Consider the following 26,826-nt stretch of genomic DNA (forward strand, 5'->3'; position numbering starts at 1 on the left):
ATATGGAAATAGATAAGAGAATCATGCCCGACTGGTATTCTTGTTGGCAGTTACCTACTCATTCACTCTTAAGGAAAATAATAAAGGAGCTACGGTGTTTAGAAATCCCCAGTTACCTATATATGTTATCATTATGGGTTAAACAAAAATCAATAACAATAGATAACTTGAGTTATGCAGCTTTCAGGAATATTAAATTAACTCTACAAGTCGATAAACATACCAAGTGCCATTGTTAATTATTGCCTCTGAAAGCAATACCATTCCTGTTCATAGAAGCAACAAGCCAAGTTGGGGTCACTTGAGTCATCCTCTGGCAGCATGAAGAATAATGTGGTGTGTATCATTACAATGCAATTTGAAATGGAGAAAAAAAAAAAAAAAAAAAAAAAAAAAAAAGCATGTCATTGACACAGTTAAGTGTTGTGTCCTTAACAATCCTCCCACCCCAGTCTAGTACTAATACCGCTTTCATACTGCCGCCCCGGCAATATCCCGGGGTTTTTCAAGCCGGGTTTTTGCCGGGGCTCGGAGCGTCCCAGCTTAGAAACACCATTCATACTGCACCTCGGACCCGGGAATTTCCCGGGTTGACCCCATTCATACTGCACAAGTCTGTGCCCTGGCAATTTGTGGGAGTCATCACCAGAGCAGTTTTCATTGGCTGAAAAATGGTGATGTCATTGAAAGGTGACTGGCTCCCACCGATGACATCATCCTCCAGAGACAGGCAGACAGCCAATCAGCTTGTTTTCTGTGCAACCCGGGTTGACAAACCCGGGTTGCACAGAAAACTATGAATGGTGCAGGCAACCCGGGTCCGACCCGGGAATTACCCCTCGATAAATCTCGGGTTGAAGACCCGGGATTTTTGACTTGTACCATTCATACTGCACCAAGACCCGGGTCGTTTGAGCTCACCCCGGCAAAAACCCGGGATTTTGGTGCAGTATGAATGGGGTATTAGTCACTGGTATGGCCCTGTTTCTAAGCAGATACTGTATCACATTGGAGCCTGAGCTGAGCATGTAACGTGCACTGAATGCAGCTTACATATCTACACCAGACATTGGGCAGATTCAGGAATCAAACCCTACAATCAGTTACTAAGAATCACAGGAGAATGTGTTATTTACAGCCACTTTATTAGAGGTTAGCAGTTTAAAAACATATTTCAAGGAATATGGGAAGGCTCATTTGTGGTACATTCACCTTGGATAATAGCACAATCAACATGAATAGACTCATGTACATTCAGGGAGGAAAACTATAATAAAAATTGTTCTAAGACGCTTATTAAAAAATTCTTGACAAAACAAAGGCTGTGCAAGAACAAAAGATATAAAGGGAATGTACTCATTATTCCCCCTCTATACACAACAATCCTGGCTTTCAAAAAGGGGTCAAGGTGGCCAATTGCTTGTGAACTGTTGCCCTTTTCAAAGCAATGATTGGAATGTATAAAGGGATGTACAACCCCATTAAGGCAAAGGTTTTCACATTTTTAATTAAATCTAATACTTATAACATTCTATATGCATTTACCAGGTGCTAAACCCTTAATATAAAAAAACAAAAGAACTATACTCTGCAGTGAAAAGTTTATAAATATATAATCTTTCCCAGCTTCTAGGAATTAAAAAGGCACTGATTGACAAGGATACTTGCTCTAACTAAATTGGGAAGGGAGGATAGCAATTGATCTTCATTCATTACACACTGATCAAGCTGTTTAAGTCCTGCTGAAGGTCTATTTTAAATCTCTCTAAAATACTAAATATTAGCATCAGCGCTATCTGCAATAGCCAACAATTAGTGTGAATGTTAAAATTTAGTGTTTTAAAGCGATAAAAGAAGGTCTCATTCTGCAGGACTTCACAGCTTAATATAATGTTTTATTTCAGGCCCAAGGTTTGGGGAGGTACAGCTCACCTTCCTATCTCAAATTCTTTTTTTCCCCCCCCATGAACTGAAAATGGACTGTTTATGTGCATGATCCCTAAGGCTCTAAAACACAACTTAAATAACAAACAAAAACTATATGTATGGTCCCATAGGGACTATACTTTTAAAAAATCATTCACACATTCTACTCACATCTCATTTGTGTGGTAATCATTGAGAGGCAAATAAAAACCAAAACGTGTGTACTAGCCCTAGAGACAACACATACCCTTTATCTTCCACCACACACTTGGGAGGGTCAAATTCCACAGATTTGGCCATACCGAAGTCAGGGTGAATTGGACTGTACCACAACAATGCATTCAGGCCGCACAGAGATGCACCAATGCGTTCATTGGCCGATATCGTACTTGGACAAGCCAGCCGAATTCAACTGGAATTGCACTGAGTAAATCCAAGCATTGTGGACTCAAACATGTGGCAATTTTAGGGCAGTATGGTATAAAAGGACCACATTGATTTGTAAAGACAAGGAAGAATATAAGGCAGTTTAGATACAAAGACAAATTGGGATTGCAGGTAATCTAAAACATTTAACGATCACATTTCTAATGAGCAACTTCTATAACTTATATGAAGGTAGTGGTAAGTGGTCCTTAGAATAGAGATAATGAAATAGGACTGCTTTTTGGTTTTAAACAGGTATAAAAGTGTTTACCTAATTTTAAAGACCATTAAGCTTTCTATTTATCCCCCCTTATGTGCATTAAACTAGTGTAATGGAGATGCGAGCAATGGTTTATTCAGCAGCAGGGATGTGGTTATTGAACTGCCATTCTGTGGCTTAGTGTGATCAGTGTTTTCTAGTAAATTGATTGGATTGTCAATTTACTAGGAACCGGAGACACAAAATGCCTAAAAACCAGGCAGCCAACAAATGCTGCTGTTGAGGGGATTTAGGGGAAAAAACAGAAAGCAACCAAAATAAATTTACAGGAGTTTAACTGGCAGCTGCGAATCCTAGATCACACTACAATAGGCTAGACTTTTCTAAATCATTTCTATCCTCAATGTATTTTGATGTACCGAGTGCTTCTTTACTGTAGCTGGGATACACAGGACAAAAATAATGATTACGTAATGAACTACAATCTTGCCAATCATTTTCAAATGTAGATCCCAGACAATTTGTTGGACAGCATCTGCGGTAGTTACCGATATTTTAACCTAATTGTTACAAATTGGAACCAAAAATGCTAGTTTTTAAAAGACGAAAAAGCCATTACTAGGGTTCAAAAAATAAAACAGTGGGTCTAAAATAGCTTCCAGTCAGCTGAACAACATGGTAGCTTGTCCCTTTTCAACACCTTACAGATATTTACTCAGAGGTTTATCATCTACCTACAGTGCATTGCCCTATGTTGCATTTACCAGAAGATGAACTCTGTTTTGCAGGGTTAAAATATAGATCGACTAGTGACAGTTACTGACAAATAAGATTCATATACACTGAAAATAACCTTTGCTGTCTTCAAGCATTTGTTGTTTGTTACAGGGGACCAGCAAGGAATAGAACAGGCCTGACCAACCTGTGGCTCTTCAGTCCCAGCATGCTTTGCCAGCAGATAGCCAGTTAATAGCTGGCAGGGCATGCTGGGTCTTGTAGTTTCACAACAGCTGGAGTGGAACATTTCTCTACACAGGTATGTGCATCCCATGCAGATAGCGTGTACTAGCAAGAGTAAGGAAGACACCTAGCTCCCATATGGATTCAGTCCAGCACACATTGCTATGCTATACAGCAGAGGGGGGGGGGGGCAGCTGTTGTTGATTGTGTGGTTTGAAAACAGCAGAAGAGCTGAAGCAGGAACCTGTATAGCAGGCTTAGGCAAACTCCTTTCCCTCAAAACAAATACTGGCTGGGAATGATATACTGTATTTACAGTTTTGCTTTAATATGGTAGATGTAACCGTGACATTTTATCTGAGAGTCTCCACAATAGGGGGAAACAGAACTACAAGAAGTCTAGACAAAAAACTGTTGTAGTGCGTTTATGATGGATCACACAATTCCTCCTAGACCCCAATAATAAGGTATACGGATTACAAGACCATTCCCAGAAATGTTTAACATCTAACTGAGCAAGACAGAACTTAGCAGAGAAGAGTGCGTGCTAGGAGGGGAACATGATATATTGGAGCAAATAAGGGTCATTTAAAAAACAAACAATGTGCTCGCCTTTCATTGCTTGGATTTTTCCCCTACAATCCAGAGTGTAAGGGGAGAATTGAGGGAGAACAGTATGGTACAGTGATGTGATATTTGGTATAAGGCAGGAGACTAAAGGCATTTAAAGCAGAGGCACCATGTGTCATAGGGTTTCCAAGGACTCAAAAAGTATTTGGATACAGAAAACAAACTTCATATGCAGGATTCTTATGCATGATTTAGCAACAATGTACAGCAGGAAAAATATCTTAACTACAGGTAAATATAACAGGGAAGGGGGTTCTCTTGCACTACTTAAAAACATGTATGAAAGTTAATCCAGACCAATACTTCAAGGGTCCTTCTTTCGTTAAGTGTATGGAAGTTGTGTTGGTATCACAACTACTGGAGAAGACATTATAAAAAAGTGTTGAAGAATGTTCTTTTACCTCCAATGTAAAGATCACCAAGTGCTGGTGAAGTACACTGGGAATCTCACATAGATTTAGTATAAAATAACCTATACTCTGTCTCTATAAAGTGAATGAGTGGGATCCTCCATGAACAAACACACAGCACAACAGGGCAGGGTAAGAAGCTAATTAATTCCCTGAAACCTCTTATCTGTGATACGGAGAGAACATGGTAAAATGACACGAGAACTTTACAGCTTAAACAGGGATGGAAGGGAGAGTCTTGCTTTCTTCACTTGAGCATTTTCTTAGCTGTGTCATTGGCCTCCTCAATACGATCTCGGTTAGTTGTTGCCTTAAAATAAAAATAAACTCAATTAGCAAGTTCTTCATAATTAAATTTTTATGCTGTTCTCATTCTTCAATAATGGCCTTTGTCATTGTTTTTAACCATTAAACAAATTTGAGGTATGGGGGAGGGGGGGGTGTAAAACAAAAAACATTTATCAAGCAGGGACAGAGTTTTGGAGGGGTCATCACCAATTATTTATAAAGCGCCACTGATTCTGCAGCGTGGTCTTATTTTATTTAAGGCTGAACATGATAATTAAAAAGATGAAGTGTGGGAACTGACCAAACGCCAAAATAAGAGTAGATAAAACATTAAAAAACAAATCTATGGAAAGACTCTCACCATGGTACTGCAAACCCCAATAAGGAATGAACCTCCAGCCTTTGCATTGTGTGTAGTTCCCAGCTCAGAACAATGTTGGAAGCTTCTATGTTACATGTCAGTATGGAAGTTAAACTCTACTCAACTTGTTCACACCATAGAATTGAATTTAAGCACTCGAATACTTCCTCCTATTATCAGCATAACCTGGACACTCACCTTATCATTAATTCTGTCAATCATTTTGTTCTGAGAGTCAATTTCATTGCCCATATCTAAAGCCATGTTCTTCAGGTTTCCTAGGATGCTGCCAACCTGCTGAAGATTTTCATCCATCTCATCCTCCCGGGCATCATTGGTTATCCTACCAGAAACCAGGTGTTTAGAAGGGACATTAAATATGCATATGTGCATAATATTAGAGTTAAGGGAGATAACAATATGGAAACTATTGGTCATGTAAATACAGGTTATATCAGCAGATACTACATGATCTATAATTTGTTCATTATATGGTGTAAGAGGGATGAGCTCACTGCTGGACTGTTTCACATATGGAGGACCCATGCAAGTAATATGTAGTGTGTTTGTGAGAAAATATAATTACATATAACACACACACAGATGCCCCCATTTATTACACCCACTCCACACTTTATAACACCACCTTTGCTTTCCACCAGACTCCTTACCAATAGCAGAAAGTGCATTGTCATGCATACATTTCATTAAATCAACCTCTTGGAAGTGCCAATGTTGCTGGAAAAAACATTGAACTTGTGTTTCAAGCTGGCATCATAAAGAGGAGGCACTGTATGCCATAACTTTTGGTCACCACCTTAAATTTAACATTTTCCTCTAAAGAATTTTTTTCTATACTTCAGAATATCTGAGCAAAACATTTGCTATTTTTTCTGTTAGCACGTATGCACTCAATACAGTCAAACACTTAAAAACACCACAGATACCATGTAAATATTCTTGCAATGAAAATGAAGGGCGTGGAGGGGAAAGTATCCAAAAACACCGGGCATGAACTGCAAAGGACTAGTAGTATAAGGAATGTGCTCTCTATACATCTTATGTCCCATCATTTTAATCGCTTGGATTAGATCTTGGGATATGCAGGTAAACTGTAAAAAGTTTTATTCTGTAGACTATCAATCTATTTAAAAAAATAAATAAAAAAAATTATAACAAAATAAATACAGATCTCAACACACAATATTCTTACATGTAAAAATATTTAAATTAAAATGTTAACATTCTTTATGTTTATACTTTAGATTACTTTATTTAGAACAATGCAATAGAGCGACATGTTACCAGTGGGATCTGACTGCACTGTGACACTGCAGAACTCCATAACATCAGCATTAGCAGAAATAGTGAAGCAACAATATTATATCAACCTGCCTGACAGGAGCTCATTATCCTGTATATACACAACATTAAATGGAAAATGCTGGACTAGAGGAACTATGCATTGTTATTTTACAGCATCAATGTATAAACGAGAGTATTATCTTGCACCATAATGCACCACTACATACATTTAATGGGAAAAATACCTCTTTACGTATCCTCCACTCTGCCCGGCTCCACTCTGCGGCTGTCCATTGACCTGGTGGGGTTGCTTTGAAACGACATCTTCTGAGCCATGATCTTTGTTCCCCCATGCCTTTTTATAAACCTCCCCAGTTTCAAAATTCTTTGACCTGTTAATGAACAAGACTAATGGTTCATTGCTGACATGAATATATACACAACCAAATGATTTGTGGTGGGATCAAAAAGCTCCATAAAGCCTTCATTAACCATTAAATGAATAATTAATATTTTGCAAAGTTGCATAGTTCACCAATCAAAATCTTTATTCTTCTGCCCTGAACATTTGATTCCAAAACAATGGTCGGATGGCACATATTATCCTGCTGCTGCAGGTGGTAAACTGTATGTAGAATATACTCTGTATGCAAAATAAACCGGATATTATTGTAAAAGTAAGAGGTTTGTTTCCATTAGACACAGCATGCAAGTCCCATAACTGGCTCCCAGTCCCGTAATGCTTTTCAGCCTATATTCTCTCTACTTGGGAACTGAAGTAAAAGTTTGGGATCTTTATTTGGATATTGGATATTGATCCAGAGAGCTCCAAAAAGCAGAAAGAAAAAGTACATTTCTGTGCAGTGATCATGCCGTGATGAATGCTGCTGCACGAGGCGAGGATAAGGGGAACATCCTAACCTTCCTCATCATACACCGCAAGGAATGCTGCTGCACGAGGCGAGGATAAGGGGAACATCCTAACCTTCCTCATCATACACCGCAAGGAATGCTGCTGCACGAGGCGAGGATGAGGGGGAACATCCTAACCTTCCTCATCATACACCGCGAGGAATGCTGCTGCACGAGGCGAGGATGAGGGGGAACATCCTAACCTTCCTCATCATACACCACAAGGAATGCTGCTGCACGAGGCGAGGACAAGGGTAACGTCCTAACCTTCCTCATCATACACCGCAAGGAATGCTGCTGCACGAGGCGAGGATGATGGGAACGTCCTAACCTTCCTCATCATACACCGCAAGGAATGCTGCTGCACGAGGCGAGGATGAGGGGGAACATCCTAACCTTCCTCATCATACACCGCGAGGAATGCTACTGCACAAGGCGAGGATGAGGGGAACGTCCTAACCTTCCTCATCATACACCGCGAGGAATGCTACTGCACAAGGCGAGGATGAGGGGAACGTCCTAACCTTCCTCATCATACACCGCAAGGAATGCTGCTGCACGAGGCGAGGATGAGGGGGAACGTCCTAACCTTCCTCATCATACACCGCAAGGAATGCTGCTGCACGAGGCGAGGATGAGGGGGAACGTCCTAACCTTCCTCATCATACACCGCAAGGAATGCTGCTGCACGAGGCGAGGATGAGGGGAACGTCCTAACCTTCCTCATCATACACCGCAAGGAATGCTGCTGCACGAGGCGAGGATGAGGGGAACGTAATTACCGCCAACATGAGTACCGAGGAACATTGTTTAACAGATGAGAGGAAACGTCAGAAGCAGCTTCAGCAAAGACCGGTCATTTTTAAATACAATTTAGAAGTACTTTATATACTACAAGTTAACCTGTGCATGATACTCATGCATTCTAGTCAAATCAAGCTACTTAAGGTGTTAAAAAGGTTCTTGTCATGCATTTGGGCCTAGCCCAGGCCTCCTCAGGGGAAGAGAGTTACTTCCCGACGTAAGCGCTTTTTTTAACGTGGTTTTGTCCACATGTCATCACCACCTCATCATTCTTCTCCATCACCTCATCCTTCATTTTCATCGCCACATCTATCCAGATGTCTATCCAGACACAGGGATCTCTCTCAGCGGTCCTGAGTATCACACTCCTCTCACTCTGTCACCCCCGGCAACCACCAACCACTCCCCACTGTCACCCCCGGCAACCACCAACCACTCCCAACTGTCACTTCTCCTTCAAGAAATATATATATATTTTTTTTAAATCTTTATAAACACTTTTAACAAATTAAATTAACAAATTAAAAACATCTTGGTATACCAAATTTCAGCCCTTTCTGAATTTTTTTTTCCACACACACTAAGAATTTAGTAGGTCAGTGTATAACTCCGCCCAGCAGGTGGCGCTGCAGCTTGGTTTAATTTTTTCCACACAGACAGACTAACACACGCCACTAGACATTTATATATTAGATAGCTGAAGCATGCCAGAAAATAGCTCCCACATCTGTACCTGGATAATATACTTGTATAGCTCAATATAAGAGGGAAAAAAAAAAGCCTCTTCACTGAAAGGAATGTGCAACCGCCCTGGCTTACTGTAGCCGTCCCATAACTGAAGATGTAGTATGGCCCATCTACACCGACGTCAATAGGTGTTCCTGGCAGATGACTAAGTTTTAGTCCAACAGTGACCTAAAATACATATCAAGTGGGCGTTGACGAGTAATGGTGAAATGACTCCCATTTCTAATATTTGGTGGACAGAACCTATGCATGCGACTGCAACCAATGAATTCACTAGGAAAGTGCCTCATTGATGTCACCAGTTTGTTGTGTAATTATCAGCTGCAATCTCACGCTTAGGCATTGGTTTTGTGTCCTGAACCGTACAGGAGCAGGGGGGAGATGAGAGACAGATGGAAAGATCTTTTTTTAAATACATTTTGCTAGTACTAGAAACATTCTGGTTTTCATAGCAAACATTTCATCAACATTCTTGCGGATTTCACACAACTAAACATGACACAGTGACAATCTTGATGAATGAAAAGGACACTTTAGGGGATGCAGAATATATACAGCACACTGGTACAGACAAACAGGCAGCAGGCACTATGGACACATACTACAAGTGTAAGCATGCAATGCCCTGGAACCAAGTCAGCTCCTCATCCCCTTGTAAAGAGGTAGCTGGTAACCCTTCTGGGTTACCAGCTACTTTAACACCAACCTTAGCCGATACTTCAGATTCCTAAGAAATCCTCTGGTTAGTAAGCAGAAAGGAGAGATGAGAAAACAAGAAACTAGTGAACAATTCAGCAAAGTTATGTTGTTAGTAAGAATGCAAACCAGTAATAACGGAGAGTAGAATTTTTCTTTAAAGTCAATTAAATAAAACGCAATTCAAACAGAGTTGACTACAAACAAAGTAGGATTTTTGTTTTTGTAAATAAGATCTGGCCTACTAATATTTATGACTTATGTAGTGATCCAGAGGCCAAAACTAGCCAGCACTGATTTTATTTAGATGTGGTTTGGCAGCATAATTATTTTAAACAAAATGTTAAGCAGAAAGGTTATCTATGTACTTGGAAAAGATATCCACAGCAGTGTCGTGAGAGGTCACTTACTACTACATTTAGGTTCGAAAACTGGTAGCTGAGGGCAAAGAAAATACAGGGAGGATTCAAAAAGAGGACACTTATAAGTACACAAACACATTTGCATTACGTGTGTGACCGTGTTCAGTACATGAACTCTGCTTCAAAGCACACACAGTAACCATCTTAGTGAGGTTTTAGACCGTATAAGTGTAAGAAAATAAAAAAATTGAACGGAGATTCCTTCCTGTAATGGCTGGCAATGTGCGCAGCCAGACATCGCAGTGATGTCTGCCGGCACAACGCCACCAATTGAATATCCCCCTAAGACCTCTAAAGACAACTTTCTTTGGAGTTCCTATAATCTTGCATTATTATCCAGCACTTATATAGTGCCAACAGAGGACAGAGATTCATACAGGCACACCAGTCACTGTCCCAGCGGCACTTACAATATAATCTCCCCACTGTTGAATGAAAACAGAAGCAGTCACAGAAAACAAAATGCACGCAGATAGAACCCTAGATTCGACCATGCCTCCCCCAAATGCTCGGCATCCAGGGGATTTAAAAAAAAAAAAAAAAAAAGTATATTCCCACAGCGCAGTAAATAGGTTGCCTAACTATGAGGAAGAGCATGGATTTGTGGGCTAAGCTCAGTAACATACAGCAGTCTGATCTATTAAAGAGGAATAATACAACAATTCGCTTTACAAACAGAAAAGGGACCATTAGGACAAACCTCTTTCCAGGACAGACACAAATACCACAGCACTTGTTCAGCTCGGTTAGGTTCTTCTCTGCCTCTCTCATATCTTTGTTGATCTGGTCCAGTCCTTCCTCAACACGTTTCAGTTGTTCTGCAAGAAATACAGAGAGAGTTACAATATAGTATACCCGGATTTGCTTTCTTTAACACACACGGAAGCAGTTTTTAGTGTATTAGCTCTTACAATTTACAGGATTGCTATACCTTAAAACAACCAAACTACTGTAGCTGTTATGCTTCATTGTCCACCATTGCTTCTTTTATTATATGTTATTACTGGATCACGCTTAGCACTTGCTCTTTCCCAACGCTTTGATATTCTTTACCATTGCACACTACTACACATTCTTCATTTTTTCATTACTGTTCATCATGGGGTATACTAGGCAGACTTTGAGCAGGGGCACCTTAAATCACAAAGTGTTGCAAGTAAAGCTCCTCCCCTACTATGCCCCTCCTAGATGGAACCATCCTCAGTTTTTTTGTAACTGCCCTTTGGAGTAAGTAGGGAGTTCTTTTAAGGCTCTTGCCCTGAATTTTAAAAAAATTTATGACCAATTTTTATTTATGTGTTCGGCTCAAGGAGGCCTCCCAGAGAGTGGATAGTCTGTGGCCTTCCTCCACTCTGGGTCCTTGAGCTGAGGCAAGTAGCTTGTGGGCTTCCCTCACCAACATGCTGTAACCCAGGCCTGTCCAACCTGCGGCCCTCCAGATGTTGTGAAACTACAAGTCCTAGCATGCCCTTCCAGCTATCAACAGGTTGTCTACTGGCAAAGCATGCTGGGGCTTGTAGTTTCACAACATCTGGAGGGCCGCAGGTTGGACAGGCCTGCTGTAACCAGTTCCTTCTCCAAGCCTGCAGAGATTGCCAGTGGCTGTACAGATACGCTGTGCGAGCGGCTGGTGATGACAGCCTCAGCTCCGATGGGGAGAAGTGTCGCAGCGCGTCCACGGTTAGGTCGCCTTTGGCACAGAGCAGTTCTTCCAGTGAAGAGAACGACTCGGCCAGGGGACAGCAGCCACAGCAGATCTCTGCTGAATCTGAGTACAACTGTGGCTGCGCTCATTCAGGAGCAACAGCAGAGGTCAGCGGGGATGCCATCAGACTGTCTGTTGCAGTCGCTGGTGGCGAATCGGAAGGGGAGGGATTTCTCCTCCTTGGCGGGCTTCCTCTAGTGATGGGAAATCTAGTTAATTTTGAAGATTAGTACATTCTGATCTAGTTCACACAAAAGATTAGTTCAAAAGATTAGTTCATTTCACTCATTTGACGCAGTAGATCATGTGACTGATTTAGTTCATTTAGCTCAGTTAGTTCAGTTAGATCACTAGCTCTGGAACACTGCTGAGAGAAGTGATTGGAGACAGATCTAATCTTTTACACATACTGTAGGCATATCTACTACTATCTTATTAGATGAGTTATAGTCCTGTTAAAATGATCTGATAATTTTAATATGTCAGATCATTTTTAATATTTTAAAAAGGTCAATCACTTATACAAAAACTAGTAGTGACATGTTGAGCTCTGCAAAGTTGCATTTTTATTATTTATTGCTTCCATAATATGCAAATGAAAAAGACCCAAAACAGGCATCACGTCACTGGGGGAGGGGCCAAAATGGTGCAATTCACTGGACTATAAATGCTTTATACTCGGCTACTTTTGCCTCTTTCATACTGCTCTCTACCCTGTTAATATTGTGTAGTGCAGGTATCTGAGCGAGCCACCTATACATCTATTTATAGTTTACATATATAGATGTCCGTTTACAATCTGTACTATACAGCTCCTGCGTTTATTGAATATATTCACGTCTATCATTTCTCTGGTAATTTTTCTGCTTTTAAATTTACCACTTTGGCAAGAAAGGGACTTCAAACACTAAAGGGTCTGCTGGAAAGTCTGTGCAACATTATAGTTGTGCAAAATGCAATAACTTTATCATGTACAGTCTGACCCAGATGCCACGTGTGCAATGTGTGAGGTGGAGTTCCGTGATCAGTGGTTGCCTGCGACTGCACCGGCGGCTGTAAAAAAAAACTGCATTGGCTGAAGTCACTGATAAGTTAACGTCCATAGCTGAACTCACTTGGTTAAGGTTTCTCAGAGGAGGAAAGTGTCTCTTCTTTCTTTTACAGCACTGCATATTTCACCTTCTCAGCCGGTTCCGGCCACTAGTGGGGTGTCCCAGGCTGAGACTGGATTGGCATTGTCTCTTGAAGAGTCCACCCAGGGTTTTGCTAGGGCTTCTCCCTCTTTGGAATACCTGCTTAGTGCTCCCATAGAGGACGTGCAAAAGTCATGTTCCAGAGACGGTTCAGACAGTTGTCTCCGATTCTGACCTCTTCTGAAAATTGGGAGTTGATTTGGGAGTCTGACGAGGAGGATTCCTACGTTGTTTAACATTCCTCTACTTCTCAGCGCGTAGAGGACTTAGTCTTCGGGGTTCAGTAAACTTTAGGGTTTGTGGATCCTGAAGTTTCAGACTCTGCTGGATTCTCTCTTTTAAACAGCAGAAGAAACAGGTGGTCTGTTTCCCACCATCTCCTCAACTCTTAGAGTTGGTTTCAGAGGCCTGGCAGAAGCCTGACCAGAAGTTCCATATGCTGGGAAAATTTAAATCACTTTACTCTTGCCATTGGAGGAGTCTGTGAAATGGAAGAGTTTAACCCAAGGCAGATGTTCCCATTCCCACCACTATCCCTGTGCAAGGTGGGGTTTTTCTATGGGATGCTACTAATAAAGTGTTTTGTTTTTTTTTTTGCTTCACTAAGCTTATGTGGAGGCTGGCAGTTTGTTTAGACCAGGTATATCTATAGCCTGGGTGAACATGGCTATTCAGGCATGAGCTGAACAGTTGACTAAGTGTGTGCAAGAGAACCGGCCCAGGGCTGTTTAGCTAACACAAGCAAAAGGCTTCTGATTTTTTAGGTCAAGCAACTTTGGATGCTGTGTCTGTTACTTCCAAACTCAGCGCGCATTATAGCATCCAGATGTTCCATGTGGCCACGCTCTTGGTCATACATTAGAGTCTTTACCTTTTGATGGGGTGACTTTTTGGATCTCCGCTTGAGCAAATCATTCATGTTGCTACGGGTGGCAAGAGCTCTTTTCTGCCTGTCAGCAACAATAAACCTAAGCAACCCAGGTTTTGGTCCTTTTATCCCTTCAGTAGGTCAAGGGCGGCTCCCACCAGGTGGCAGTCTTCCTCATTTAGGGGAGGTTTCCATAGGGGCCGGGGTCTGGCAGGCACGGGAATACCAAAACTGCAGAGACGGTTCCTGCATGACGGGACACCCAACCACAGTTTTGTGTTAGAAGCTCGTTCCTGCAGTTTCGGGGTCAATGGCAGGCCTTGTCCGCAGATGCCTGGGTTCAATGGGTAGTCAACAGGTTCAGGTTCTGGGCTTCAAGAGAGAATCTTGTGGTCAGTCATTGCTGGCGTGGAACGAAGGAAGCTCCTTGTTTCTCTGGACATAAAAGGATGCTTATCTCCATGTCCCCATGTATCCCGGGGTGCTTAATGGTCAGTGATGTACATTACCAGTTCCCGGCTTTGCCCTTTAGCCTATCGACCGCCCCAAGGGTAGACACCAGAAAAAGGACAGTAGGCAAGTACGATATACAGATTGACCAGGTTTGATAGGCAAACGAACCTGGAAACCAAGTGTTAGACACCAGCTATATTGTAATGAGCAAAGTTCAAACTGTACAGCAATTTTCAGGCATATAATGATGCACACTGCAGAGGACATAGGATCATATCTAATAATGGCTAGCATATAATTACAGTATTAACAGGCTATATATTACTCCAGCCAAGACCCTTAATCTTCCTCATGCAATGTATCTGCAGGAAACCATTAGAAACGTACAGAGGCTAGTAGACCATAAATCCTAATTATATACAGCATATGTTTCATGCTTATTTTTGCTTGTTCTATGACTAATCAAAATAGGAAACTAGTAATGTCACCTCCTTGTTCATCCAGCATTGTGAGGGTTTTCACTCCGGCATCCTGACCCTGGAACACAGATTTAATTATTAATATGCAAGAACATAAAAAAAAAGAGTAAGAGCAGGGACAAAACGTGCTACTTACCGAGAAAACCAATCACTTAACAATAAATAAAATGCATCATTCACTGTCTGCCTATAAGTTACAGTAAAACGATATACTAATGAATAAAGTTTGAGAAAATAGACTGATTAAAGCAAATGTATGGCTAATTGCTCTGGTGCAGCATATTCGTGCCAACTTGATCCGTTAGCATACGATTGGTCCCTATTATGTACAGCATGTTACTGTTATTTCTGCCATGTTAAATATGCCCAATTGTGGTGGTAGTACAAAAATAAGGAGACAAGGACATAATCAAATGATAAATATTTAGGAGTCAGACAGATATTTTTAACCACTTACGAGGGGTTTAATATGTGAGGAAACACATGATTAAAAACGGATATCTTCTAGTGCTGAAACTCACATTTTTGTTTATTTTATTTATTTTTTTTATCTCATGTGGCTGAAGATTAATTTTTAGTTACAGTTAGTGCTGCCACTACTGTACGGCGATCTGTATGTTATGTCTTATGAAAACATAAAGACAGATACATAAGATCGTGCTGCTCTCTGAAGCAGAGGTCTGAATACTTTTTTGAAAAATGCCAGAATGATAAATGCATTGATAACATAAAAATAAGTACTTTCTAATATCGGTTGGTCAGGCTATTGTCTGTATACAGAAAACCTAATCATGTTTTCTTCACCCTGTCTGGTTAAATATATTTTTATGCAAACCACTAGAACATATAAATCTGTGATCTTACCTCCTCTACCAGGTTCAGCATCCTGCGTGTGCTCTCTAGAGACTGGGAAAGAGAAGGATAATTGTAAGAGAGCGTTGGCGTAATACTACACATATTACATACACTATATATATATATACACACATATATATATATATATATATATCATTGTGTAACTGGGACAGGAAGTAAGCGCACCATAGTAATTTACTTTACGGAGCTTTTCTTTTCTATTCAGACAACAGTAACCACCAGGGACAGACCAGGTAGTCTCCAGCTCAACTACTACATTGTTTACCAATAGTTTGACTTCCACTCTAATATGTGCAGCCCTACTCAAATCACAATAAATTACACTCATCCCAAAACAATTTGGTTTATGTGAAGGGTGTATGCCAGTGATAGACAACCTGATACACTTGAAGGAAAAAACGCATATTACATATTTTATCTTTTTACTGAAATTAAAGGCAATCATATCCCAAGACCCCTAACTACCACAAAATATTCGCACATGCGACGAAAACGTCCCACAAAATGTGTCCACATTCCCTACGAGTCCACGTTTACTCCAAAACTTTCTTCACGCTTTCCTATGTCACTCAAACCCCCTATATCCACCTCCTGTAACCCCACTCACTCCTCACTGGGAGCACTACTGGCCTAAAACGACTAATCTAATGCCCAAGTCACCATGTACATAAGAATTTGAGTTTAAAGAATTAAATAATTAACTAACTAATCAGGAGTCAGCACGAAGAAAGGATGGAGACTACATGATGCCAACAGGACGTCCTTCCTCCTCTGATCTCAGATGTGGTGTAACCTTTCTGCCTTGTGTAGAGGAGGTCACGTGGTCAAAGAATAAGGTGATCATTCTTATTCTCCGCTTTATGACCCACTAAACTTTAGCTGTAGCCCAGCTCTTACTCAATAAGAGGGGCCGTTGGTGAAACTCTGAGGCATGGAAGGCAGAGAATAAGTCAGACTGTAGTGAATGGAAAAAGCTTTGGGTTGCAGGAGAAGGCCTGGTGGGCTGCTGATGGCCAGCACTGATCTATGCAAACATTGACTGGAATTGGAGAATGAATAGTCTCTACAAAGCAACTGTTAATAATGTTTACATAAACATTTTAGTACAAAATAAGATGGGAGAGTAGGGGAGAGTTTGCAGTTAGACTGCCACCAACGTGGCCTGTTTTTTACATGCCCGAGGACATATAGGAACCTTAAATCCACCGGCAGACTGCATTCAAAATTAAACCTGCCTCTGCAATCTCCAACGCAGTCTGTCGTTTGTTCATATGTACAGGTCACTATGAGGGAGTCTTATTGTTTGGACACACTGTGTACAAGATAGGGAGATAGGCCACACTGAATTGTTTCCTTAATGTTTGCAATGCGCCATGCATGATACACAAATGACTTCCAAGTACAGTCAGTCCTGGAATATGTAACCCATAGCTTTAAGGGTTTAGTGCAGAAAAAGATTAAACACTATACTAGTGGATGTAAAAACTCTCTTTTTTGAACACTTTGCATATGTTTAATGAATGAAATATGAAACAAGGATTTCATTTCTGTTAGCTACAACAGACTTCCGATTCTAGCATAAGTGCTGCATACATGGTATATATAGATGGATGCTGTGGTTTATACTGCAGCTTGTGTAAGCAGCAAGGTGTGCAGTCACCAGGACCAATGATGCCTGGCGTTCTCGCACCGCATTCCATTAAGAATGCAAAGTAAGAAAACCCTGGCAACAAAATACACATAGGAACAAGATCTCTTATGTACCAATACGTTTTGCAAATAGGTGCAGCCATTAACAAACCATTATTTACCTATGTTTTTGGGGTAGAAAAATGAACAGTAGAACTTTCTCACAAAATATGAAGAAAAAAATCCAAATAATTTTATTGTACCTAGACATAAATTCAGTTATAAAATGGGTTTTGGCAATTGGGAGTATAATCAGAGGAAATACCCATTTTTTCCACCTAAACGTGTGACCAAATTTTATATCGAACGCATTGACATCACACCATGGCAAGAGCTTTTCTGATGGTCAAAGTGTAATTTTTAACGATTCTACTTTGTAACAATTGGCCCTTTATCTATGCTAGCTACATAATCTAGAGATAAAAGATTGGACAATAAATCATAACGCAGTTTCCTAAAGGACTATTAAAGAAGTTGCTCTATATAAAAGCTACCTTCATATACCTATACAAAGTGTGAAAGCTTCAGAAATGTAGATATTTAAGAAAAATGACTGAGTGGCAACAACAGTTTTTTTGCTTCTTAATCTATCCGAATAGGGTTTATATTTTTTTCCTGGGCTTGCTTTTGTAGAAAACTGGAAATATAGTTTTCCCCTATGCCAGGGGTAGGCAACCTGCGGCTCTCCAGGTGTTGTGAAACTACAAGTCTCAGCATGCTTTGCCAGTAGATAACCAGCAGATAGGTGGCATGGCATGCTGGGATTTGTAGTTTTATAACACCTGGAGAGCCGCAGGATGCCTACCCCTGCCCTATGCATTAGTCATTAGTGCAGTCCCAGAAATGTATGCCATAATTTATTCAGCTATTTCCCGAGTACAACCATACACAGCATGTGCTGTACTGAAGGTCTGATCTAGTTGTAGGACCACAGAGTGTACGACACCTTGCAGAAAGCAGTTAGGATAAGATAGAAAAAGTGGCAGAAGGGTGGCAATGTTAGATATCATAGCATTACAGGACAATACAATAGATTCATTGCAGAACAATTCACAACACAGCTACAAGTAGCGGTCCAGGGCAATGCAGTACAAGTAGGAACAGCAGCATATAACTATAACACAGATAAGAGGTGGTAGAATGAATCAAACAAGGGTGCAACATAACAGGATCAGATCCACTGGTTCAGGTGCCAAGACAAGGGAGACGGGGGGTCAGAGAAGAGACCCCGCGGGGAAGGTGCAAAAAATAGCTGGCGTGCAGAAGGTTTAGGTAATGAAAAGAGGAGCACAGTAGAGAAGAGGGCCCTGCTTACAGGAGCTTACATCTAGAGGTGCATAGAAAACAAGAGTTGATGTAGGTAGCGCACTAATAGCTAATCTTATGTTATATCTTTAATCAAATATTTCCTCTAGATTAAAAAGCAAAAATGTATTGATAATTCATTAAAGTATTCAAAAATGTCAAGAAAAGAAAACAGCGAAGTATTAAAATGTCTTAAGTGAAAAAATTAATTACGGTTAAAATTGTTAGTGTAAATATTACAATACTTTGTATATTGGTTGTCCTAATCCATATGTATTTTCCCCAAGAGGTTTAATTTTAACCTCGTTATATTAATCTAGATTTTACTTGTACATATGCTTCCTTATCGAGGAGAAAGTGTAAATATAATCTTATAAGGGGTTAGTTTTACTCCCTCATTGGCATAGATACTGCGAGACTTATGTCTAAAATGTAGAGATTATAGTATTACTATCTATTTGTAACAATCTAGTTTAATATTGTGCACAAGATGTGACTGAGGGATTACGGATCGTTTATTCAGTTATTTGCTTGTAGCGTTATATTAAATCCCACATATGTTTCGGATGCACAATTTGGACATGTGCCCTCCTTTAGTTTAGAGAGAACATTTGCATGGAATTTAATTGCAGTAACAACACTTCCCAGTATTTAACTGGAGTGTGTGTTCGTATCAAATAAGGAGTATAGATGAGCTCTCTCGCTATGCTCTCCATAGTGTAGTACTCTACACCGCATTCTAAAACTCCATCTGGTCTATCTATCCTCGATAGTATAAACCTTTTAAATTCAATTATTTTAAAGGCAAACACGGAGCACGTCACATGCATATCAGTGTAACTTGCTTTGTTAATGCAAACAGATTGCACATCGGGCTAGATATATACCAATCACTGGGCGGTCAGACATACTTTGCCGATTGGTCGTCCGTCTTTTCATTATTTAACCAATTATCTGTTCTGTATTTTTCCTAATCGTTACTGGGATAAACTGCATGAATTTGTCCTGTTCACAAAATGGTATTCATTATCCAATTACAGTTTAATGTTATGCCCGTCTTCAGGAGTATTGTTAGATATAATCTTATAATTATGTTTAAAGACGTAATCATATTATACTCCTTTAACAAATAATGTACAGGTAAATCCTTATATTTTAGGTTTTAATATTTCTAGGGGAATGACATAATTCCTTGTCAAATTATTGAAGGAGCAGATGCTGCTATTTGGGCTAATTCATAGAGAATATGTATTTGTCTGGTGGTTTTGCCCAGTGCATTATTTTGTGTATGATTTTTAAGTAACTGAAGACCATCTGTATCTTGGGAAAGACTAAGGATGTCAATCATTAATGTTGGCTTGCGACATGCTGATCTTGAGATAGATATGTATAGATATACACACACACTCTTTTTACCATTTTTATAATTAGTCTAATTTGAGCCCCGATTAAATGTTCATAATATTACAGATCAAATCTGTATTAGAGAGATTTTTTTTTTTAATCTTTCGAGGCTAAAGATAGATAAAAATGGACAAATTTAACTATAAACTAACTAAACATATTGGGCCTGATTCATTAAGGAAAGTAAAGCAAAAATATGAGTAACTTTGCACCATGAGAAAACCAAGCTGCATGGAGGGGGCAGGGGGGGGGGGGGGGGGGGGAAGGTAAATTTAAAATGTGATGGCAGATTTATAGTTGGGGTAGAGAATGTCCTAGATCAACTTTAAATTTCAGTGTACAAATAAGCTATCAAGTATTTGTGTGCTACATGAAAATACAGACAGTATTTAACTTATGTGCAAAATAAAAAACTAATTTGCACCCCTTGCATTGTAACATGGTTTTGTCCAGGAGAAAACTTTTTTTGCCTTACTTTCCTTAATGAAATCAGGCCCATTTATGTTTCTAATTTAAACATTAATCTTAAAAGGTGTGTTTTAATGGATCTATTCATATCTATGCGGCAAAGATCGTTAGTGATCAATAACTAAAACTAACAGCCATGTATATGTTATAAAGCTGAATTCTGGTTTGACCTACTTAGAACCACAAATGGCAGCACCCGTCATTCAGAGAAAACAGGAGCCATCCGATGCACCCAATGGAATGAACCCCAGTCACATAATCAACAGTGTGGTATGCGTTCAGATGGTTGCCTTGTTTATATGTAGGGTTTGGAAATGAATATACTTACAAACATGTACTGTTTTAGTAGTAACACCTACCAGATATTAATTTATGGTCCAAGATCCCACATGTAAGAAAGGGAGTTAACAGCACAAATAAACAGACCAATTAAGAGATTTTCTGCGATATCCTTTTCCTCATCGGCTACTCTAGAGGGAAAGCAGGAGAATGACAGATTGTGTCTCTCCTGTCTTAATATGGGAGACTGTCTTGGAGGGAGTCCTGGTGATATTCTATTACAACCCCACGGTAGAAATCAGAAATGATTCTGCATTGGGAAACAGAGCTCAGACGAAGCTTTTCCGATCTTGTGATTGGATCTAGCTGTTCCGGTCGTAGCGCTGGAACCAGCAGTTGTCAGCGACTGCCACCATACCAGGCAGTTTACACAAGTCCTGTCAGGTACTAATATATTGTAGTCCTGTAGTGTTCTATAACCACCATTAGGTCCTACAACTGCTGTTACAGTGCTACAGAACCACATCAGAAGTGTCTTGTCCTGTGACGTTTTGTTTACGTAAAGTAATCCGGTGAAGCCCTGCATAGCAGCAAGAACAGGCTGAGGAGTAGATTGTGACAAGGCACATTATTAGGAGTTGCAACAAAAAAAAAAAAAAAAGTAGCAGCTTTTGCAATTTTTTTTCTTTGTAAATAATGGGACAGAGCACTGAAGAAGAACACTCACCTCATCTGTGACCTGATTGGCCCTCAGCTGAATATCCTCTACTGACATATCGTCCATGGTCGGTTGATATCTGGCAGATGAAGTTGTATAAAATCAGATGATTCTTCCTTCAACGTCTGTAAAATAAAAAAAAAAAAATACATAAATATCAACACTTACAATATTTTTCCATAGTATGCAGTGTCATAATAGCATGCGTTCCCACCCGTGGACTCATAAGTGGACAGAGATGTATCTGGAGGATCGACCAGCTCTAGCTGCCTAGCAGTGTTGAAGCAGGAGAAATATCTGCAGACAGTGGTTGCACTACATTTTCTTCTGCGGAGTTTCATTCCCACATTTTTGTCTTTAAATAGCAGGTTGAGTAACTTTTAAGCATGCATCGGATCTGTCATTTTTCTTAGCTGTCCTCCACCAAATTATCATCTCCTCTTCAAAATATCTCTTGAGGGTAGACAAGTATGGCTACCAATCAGACTCTTAGAATATTATAGCAGGTATATTTGATGACAGTTGTCACATACAGAAACTACAGCGTACACTGTACTGTATAAAATCAGCAATGTATCACTAGGTTCTAACACAGTGTTGGAAACATAATACTTTTCAGAGGCCTCACAAGCGTTTTTTGATTCCAAAAGGAGGCTGAACATTGCATTTATGGTGAAGCATCAAAACCCATTATGAGAAGATGTGGCCTGAAGTGTTCAACAACTTCACTATAGATTAACCCAAGGTTGGACAAAAATCCCATGAGACAGGAATAGAAAATACCCAAAGCATTAAAGATTGTTGGCCAACGTTTAAAAGTACATTCTATATGGGTCATTCCATGCCAAATCCCAGTTTTCAAGCCGACCAACTCAGATTTTCCTGAAATTTGGAAGGATGGTAGACAACATAAAGTACCTTTCATTTGTAAAATTTTAGCCCTCAGTCATACACGGTGTATATGCAACAGGGTTGCAAACATGACATAAAATTGGAAAAAAAGTTATGTCTGCAAAGTCAACTGAAACGAATCACAACTTTGCTTCTAATTGTGATAGAACTTTCATGTTGGTCTCGTTTTGAAGCTGAAGGACCTTTGTTTTCATAAAAAAAAAAACACTTTTATATTTAAATATTGACTTCTACATTTCAAAGTCACATGATGTGCTTTGGCCTTGAATAGCTAAAAAAAAAAGTGTACTTTTTTTTTTTCTACATAAAGTATGTTATGCAGTTAAATACAATCTCTCTTTGGCATAAGTTTCATTTCGGGGGAGCCTTATGGAACAGGAGTATTTTGCTTAAAAAAATAAATAAATGGTTAATAATTTTAATCTACAATTAACTGGGCATTTCTTGTGTAAAGCGGCTCGTATACCATCAGGAACGAGGCTCTTCACCTTGGTACTTGTGATCCACCAGAAAGTGCCAAGTATACTTCCTTGGTGCTTTGTTTTAGGAACTGTAGGACATTAAACTTCTGTAATATCCCAAATATATATAAAAAAAAAATGTAAGAGGTCAGAGGGATATGTGAAGAGGTCTGCGGGGCATGTTGTCCATTTAGGACTTTTTTTTTTATCCCCACTTCAACAGTTCCCTCAACAGCGATTGTAGATGCATTTTGCAAAGCAATAATATTATCGTAGATTTGTAAGATGCCAAAGAGCAGGGAGAACAGTACATATATAAAACAGGGACATACAAGGTAGACAAAATAAACGCAGACATGAAAACATAGGGTATGGAGGTTACAGAGCTTACATTTTAAGTGGAAAAGGTCACAGCTGTAACAAAAAGGAGCAAATGTGGTTCAGAGTAGAGATTGAGACAGTTGGGAGCGTGCATTAGTGTGAATACTGTTATCGGGGATAAGATCACCCTTTGAAAACCCATCTTTGTTTTTTTAAAGAGCATCATTTAAATATTTGAAGGCTGTGGAAAAGAAGACCGTGGACACAGCACCATATGCCAATTTCATGATTATTCTGAATATTTTTGCAATGTTGTATACCCCTTTCACTTAGCAAGGTATTGTAAATTATTTAAATATTTTCAATGTATGTTTGCGCATGTTTATACCTACACACACACAAAAAAAGGTACCTATATTTTTTGGCTCTTAGTCTGACTGGTTGGCCACCAATGCTCTAGGAAGAGGACTAAAGAGTAACAGTAGGGCAGAGTCTTCCACAACATCTGATTCCGACGATGATTAAGCCCACTAACCCCCCACCATCGTTACCCCAGCTCACGTTACTTCCTCAGTCAGCAGACACATTGCCTTCTATACCCAATGAGCACCTGACCAGAATACACTGCATGAGTGCAAGATACCCTATAATATATTGCCAGATCAGATGCTTACTAACAAATAGACACACACTATCACTAAGCAAAACTGACACAATAATATCGTACACTGCTGCCTAAACTATACTTACGAAAACATCGGAATTACATACAGATATCCTTACAAGCGAAAATGAAAACACAGAGCCTTAAGAGTCTACACAAACATCAGCTACAACCTATAAAATGACAATTCTAGCACATATATAAAACTCTTAATTTCAGGCACTTAATGCACCATATAAATGGTGAAATGAAAGACGAGGTCCTCAAAAAACTCAATTTTTCACGGTTCCAAAATAGACTTTGAAAGTTTATAATTTGCTTTCAAGAACTTTCACAGTAGGTCCCAAAAGTATTTTCATTATTCCAAATATTCAAGAAGTTTAAGTGGGCACACGTGTTGTTCTCCATTCTCCTTCGTTCCCAAATTTCAAAAAAGAGCTAGATATCTGTGTTGGTTTAAGTGAATGGGAGCAAAAGCTGCCAATTCATCCCCTTCTGCATTTTAAACTTGATACAAGATAGATGAAATAGCAAACTTACCATACATTTGCCTTATACTCCATCTCACCTTCCCCCCCCCCCCCCCCCCCCAAAGGGGTATTTTTTTTGATAAGTGTTTAGTGTAAAATAAGTTTATACCTTCACTGCTACATGCCATCTTGGTGGCTATTTGACTGCTAGACCAGAGATTGTGTTATTATATTGGGATCTTCTGCAGACTTAAACGGATATAAACAACCCTGGTAAGACCTTGCAAGGATCTTAACCAGTTGCTAACTAACCCTGTGTACACTGTAACATCACTGGCTATGCAGGCAACATCAGTTGTATATGAAATAAAAGACACAAGTAGTTTGTACACGAGCAGCCATGACTTAATAATGGCTTCTGAATGATAGGTTGGTAAGTAGTATCTTCACCACGCTGCCATCGGATTGTTCTTACACGTGTTGTATAAAACTATTGCATGGTATAGGACCAGAGAGATGGTTGACACAGCATAGACAGACTCCAATAAGGGCGCGAGCCCTAGATGCATACTCTATGGGACAACAGCTAAGTATTTTAACAATAAGTTACAGAACAATTACTAGTGTAAATGGGGGTTGGGGGGTTATTAAATGGAGATCTCCCTTGAATTGACGACAATATTCAAACATGCATCAAGCATGAGAGTAAAATTCATTGTGAAGTCTCACTTCCCATGACAACTTTCTCAAGACATGTAAAGAAGTATTTCCTATTCCCATCACCTCTTACACTCCTAATCAATGGCTAAACAGTTTTATAATCGAACACAGAACAAGCATATCTAATACCAACGCATAATTGATCAGCTATTTCCATGATGAAGCTGGCCATCCTACATCAATACAATACATTTCTATTACATAGAAGACTGCAAGACTGGCAATCATATGTTGGGTTGTATACTGCCTCAGATTAATAGATGAAAGCTCTTAAAAATGGATATGGTCAGCAAAGGGACATGATAGAATGTAATGCTGGATAGTTTCAAGAATCATCAACACTACATTTACTTCAGGCAATACACTGAATTTTAGCTATAATGGGAAAATAGTGTTAAGTGTATTGGAATCACTACTAACCCTGCTGATATTCGCATAGCATTGGTGTATTATAAGCTTGTACATCAATCATTCATCTCTATTTTGCCTTTTTGCTGCACACTAACAGCAGGTCGGAGAGCCAGCTACTGACGTGGTGCCAACTGTGCTTATCTCTCTGGGCAGCTGCTGATCTAATAACGCATATCAAGATTAGATTTGCAGATGACGCATCAGAGGAAGTGTGACCCTGACTTCTATTATACAACAAGAACTGCATTCACCTTCTGCACAATGGTAAGAGACACAGCACAAGAGAGGTGGCTGGGAAGAAGTCACCAGCATGCCAGGTATTGAGTGTTCATTAGTGTGCTTATTCCTCAACATCTCAAGCAAAGATGTCATTAAGGCTATTGGCACAAGGGCGCTCTGTGTGCCTATGCATTAACTCTGCACATATGCACTCTATTGGTCTGCAGGTAGCAGCAGGGACTGATGTGAATGGGCTCTCTGTACAGCGCTGCGGAATTAGTGGCGCTATATAAATAAATGATGATGATGATGATGATTCATAGTGCTCATCACACTAGGGTGCCAGCAACTCAGTTACACTACCAGCAATATTCAGGCAAATACATTGTTTAAGCACTGGATTTGTTAACCTAAAGGCTGCTTACACGTGCAGCATCGCACTGACCATCTAGCCTGAACTGTAGCTTTACAGCCATCATCACTGCAAGATACAATATGTTGTGTGATGTGGGGCAGACAGCTGTACTTGCTGCCTGGCCAGGCTAGACAGCATCAAAGAGGCAGCAGTTACAAAGATATCCGAGAACATTTATCAAAGTTACATTAATGTGATTTTAAGAAGATTATATTTCACAATATTAAAATGCCTTAGTACTAATGCAAGGTGAACATATCCTTTAATACCAGAATAATTTAAAAAAGGTTTCAACTACATCAGAAAAAAAAAATCTGTACTCCACCTAACCAAATCCCAAAACCAAATCAATGTCGATTTAAAGATGTGTAATTTAAGTTATTAAAAGCATACAGTGGATATCAATTTTGCATGGAAAACAATCTGCACAAAGACAACACAAATCTATCCATAATACCAAGTAATTTTAATTTTCACAATTATAGCTCCTCAGCTAGCAATGTGATTAAAAAAAAAAAAAAAAAATCAAGATGCACAGTTAAAGAGCTAAACCCACTGTAGACTTAATACTTAACAAATACTATCTATTACAAGGCTAAATAATACACATTTATATTATATACCAATTCATTCATCATGCTGTCCCATCATTTTGCGACAAGTTACCATTTTCATAAGGTGGAGCTTCT

General features: G+C 39.7%; 1 protein-coding gene across 2 annotated transcripts in view; it reads right to left on the reverse strand.

Moving 5' to 3' along the window:
- Positions 1-1,128: 1,128 nt before the first annotated feature.
- The window catches only part of SNAP23 (synaptosome associated protein 23), a 36,959-nt gene continuing 11,261 nt past the window's right edge, over positions 1,129-26,826 (reverse strand). The window contains exons 1-8 of one of the 2 annotated variants that reach the window (XM_075192836.1): positions 24,542-24,631; positions 21,554-21,669; positions 15,670-15,711; positions 14,815-14,863; positions 10,808-10,925; positions 6,772-6,918; positions 5,420-5,564; positions 1,129-4,882 (exon numbers count right to left, since the gene is read on the reverse strand). In XM_075192836.1, coding sequence (XP_075048937.1) covers positions 4,820-4,882; positions 5,420-5,564; positions 6,772-6,918; positions 10,808-10,925; positions 14,815-14,863; positions 15,670-15,711; positions 21,554-21,610 — 621 coding nt within the window. In that variant the 5' untranslated portion in view covers positions 21,611-21,669; positions 24,542-24,631 and the 3' untranslated portion in view covers positions 1,129-4,819. Of the gene's footprint in view, positions 4,883-5,419; positions 5,565-6,771; positions 6,919-10,807; positions 10,926-14,814; positions 14,864-15,669; positions 15,712-21,553; positions 21,670-24,541; positions 24,632-26,826 lie in introns of those variants that run through there. The other variant, XM_075192835.1, reaches the window with a different exon arrangement.

The sequence above is a fragment of the Mixophyes fleayi genome, chromosome 12 (assembly GCF_038048845.1).
Source record: "Mixophyes fleayi isolate aMixFle1 chromosome 12, aMixFle1.hap1, whole genome shotgun sequence".
NCBI lineage: Eukaryota > Metazoa > Chordata > Amphibia > Anura > Limnodynastidae > Mixophyes > Mixophyes fleayi.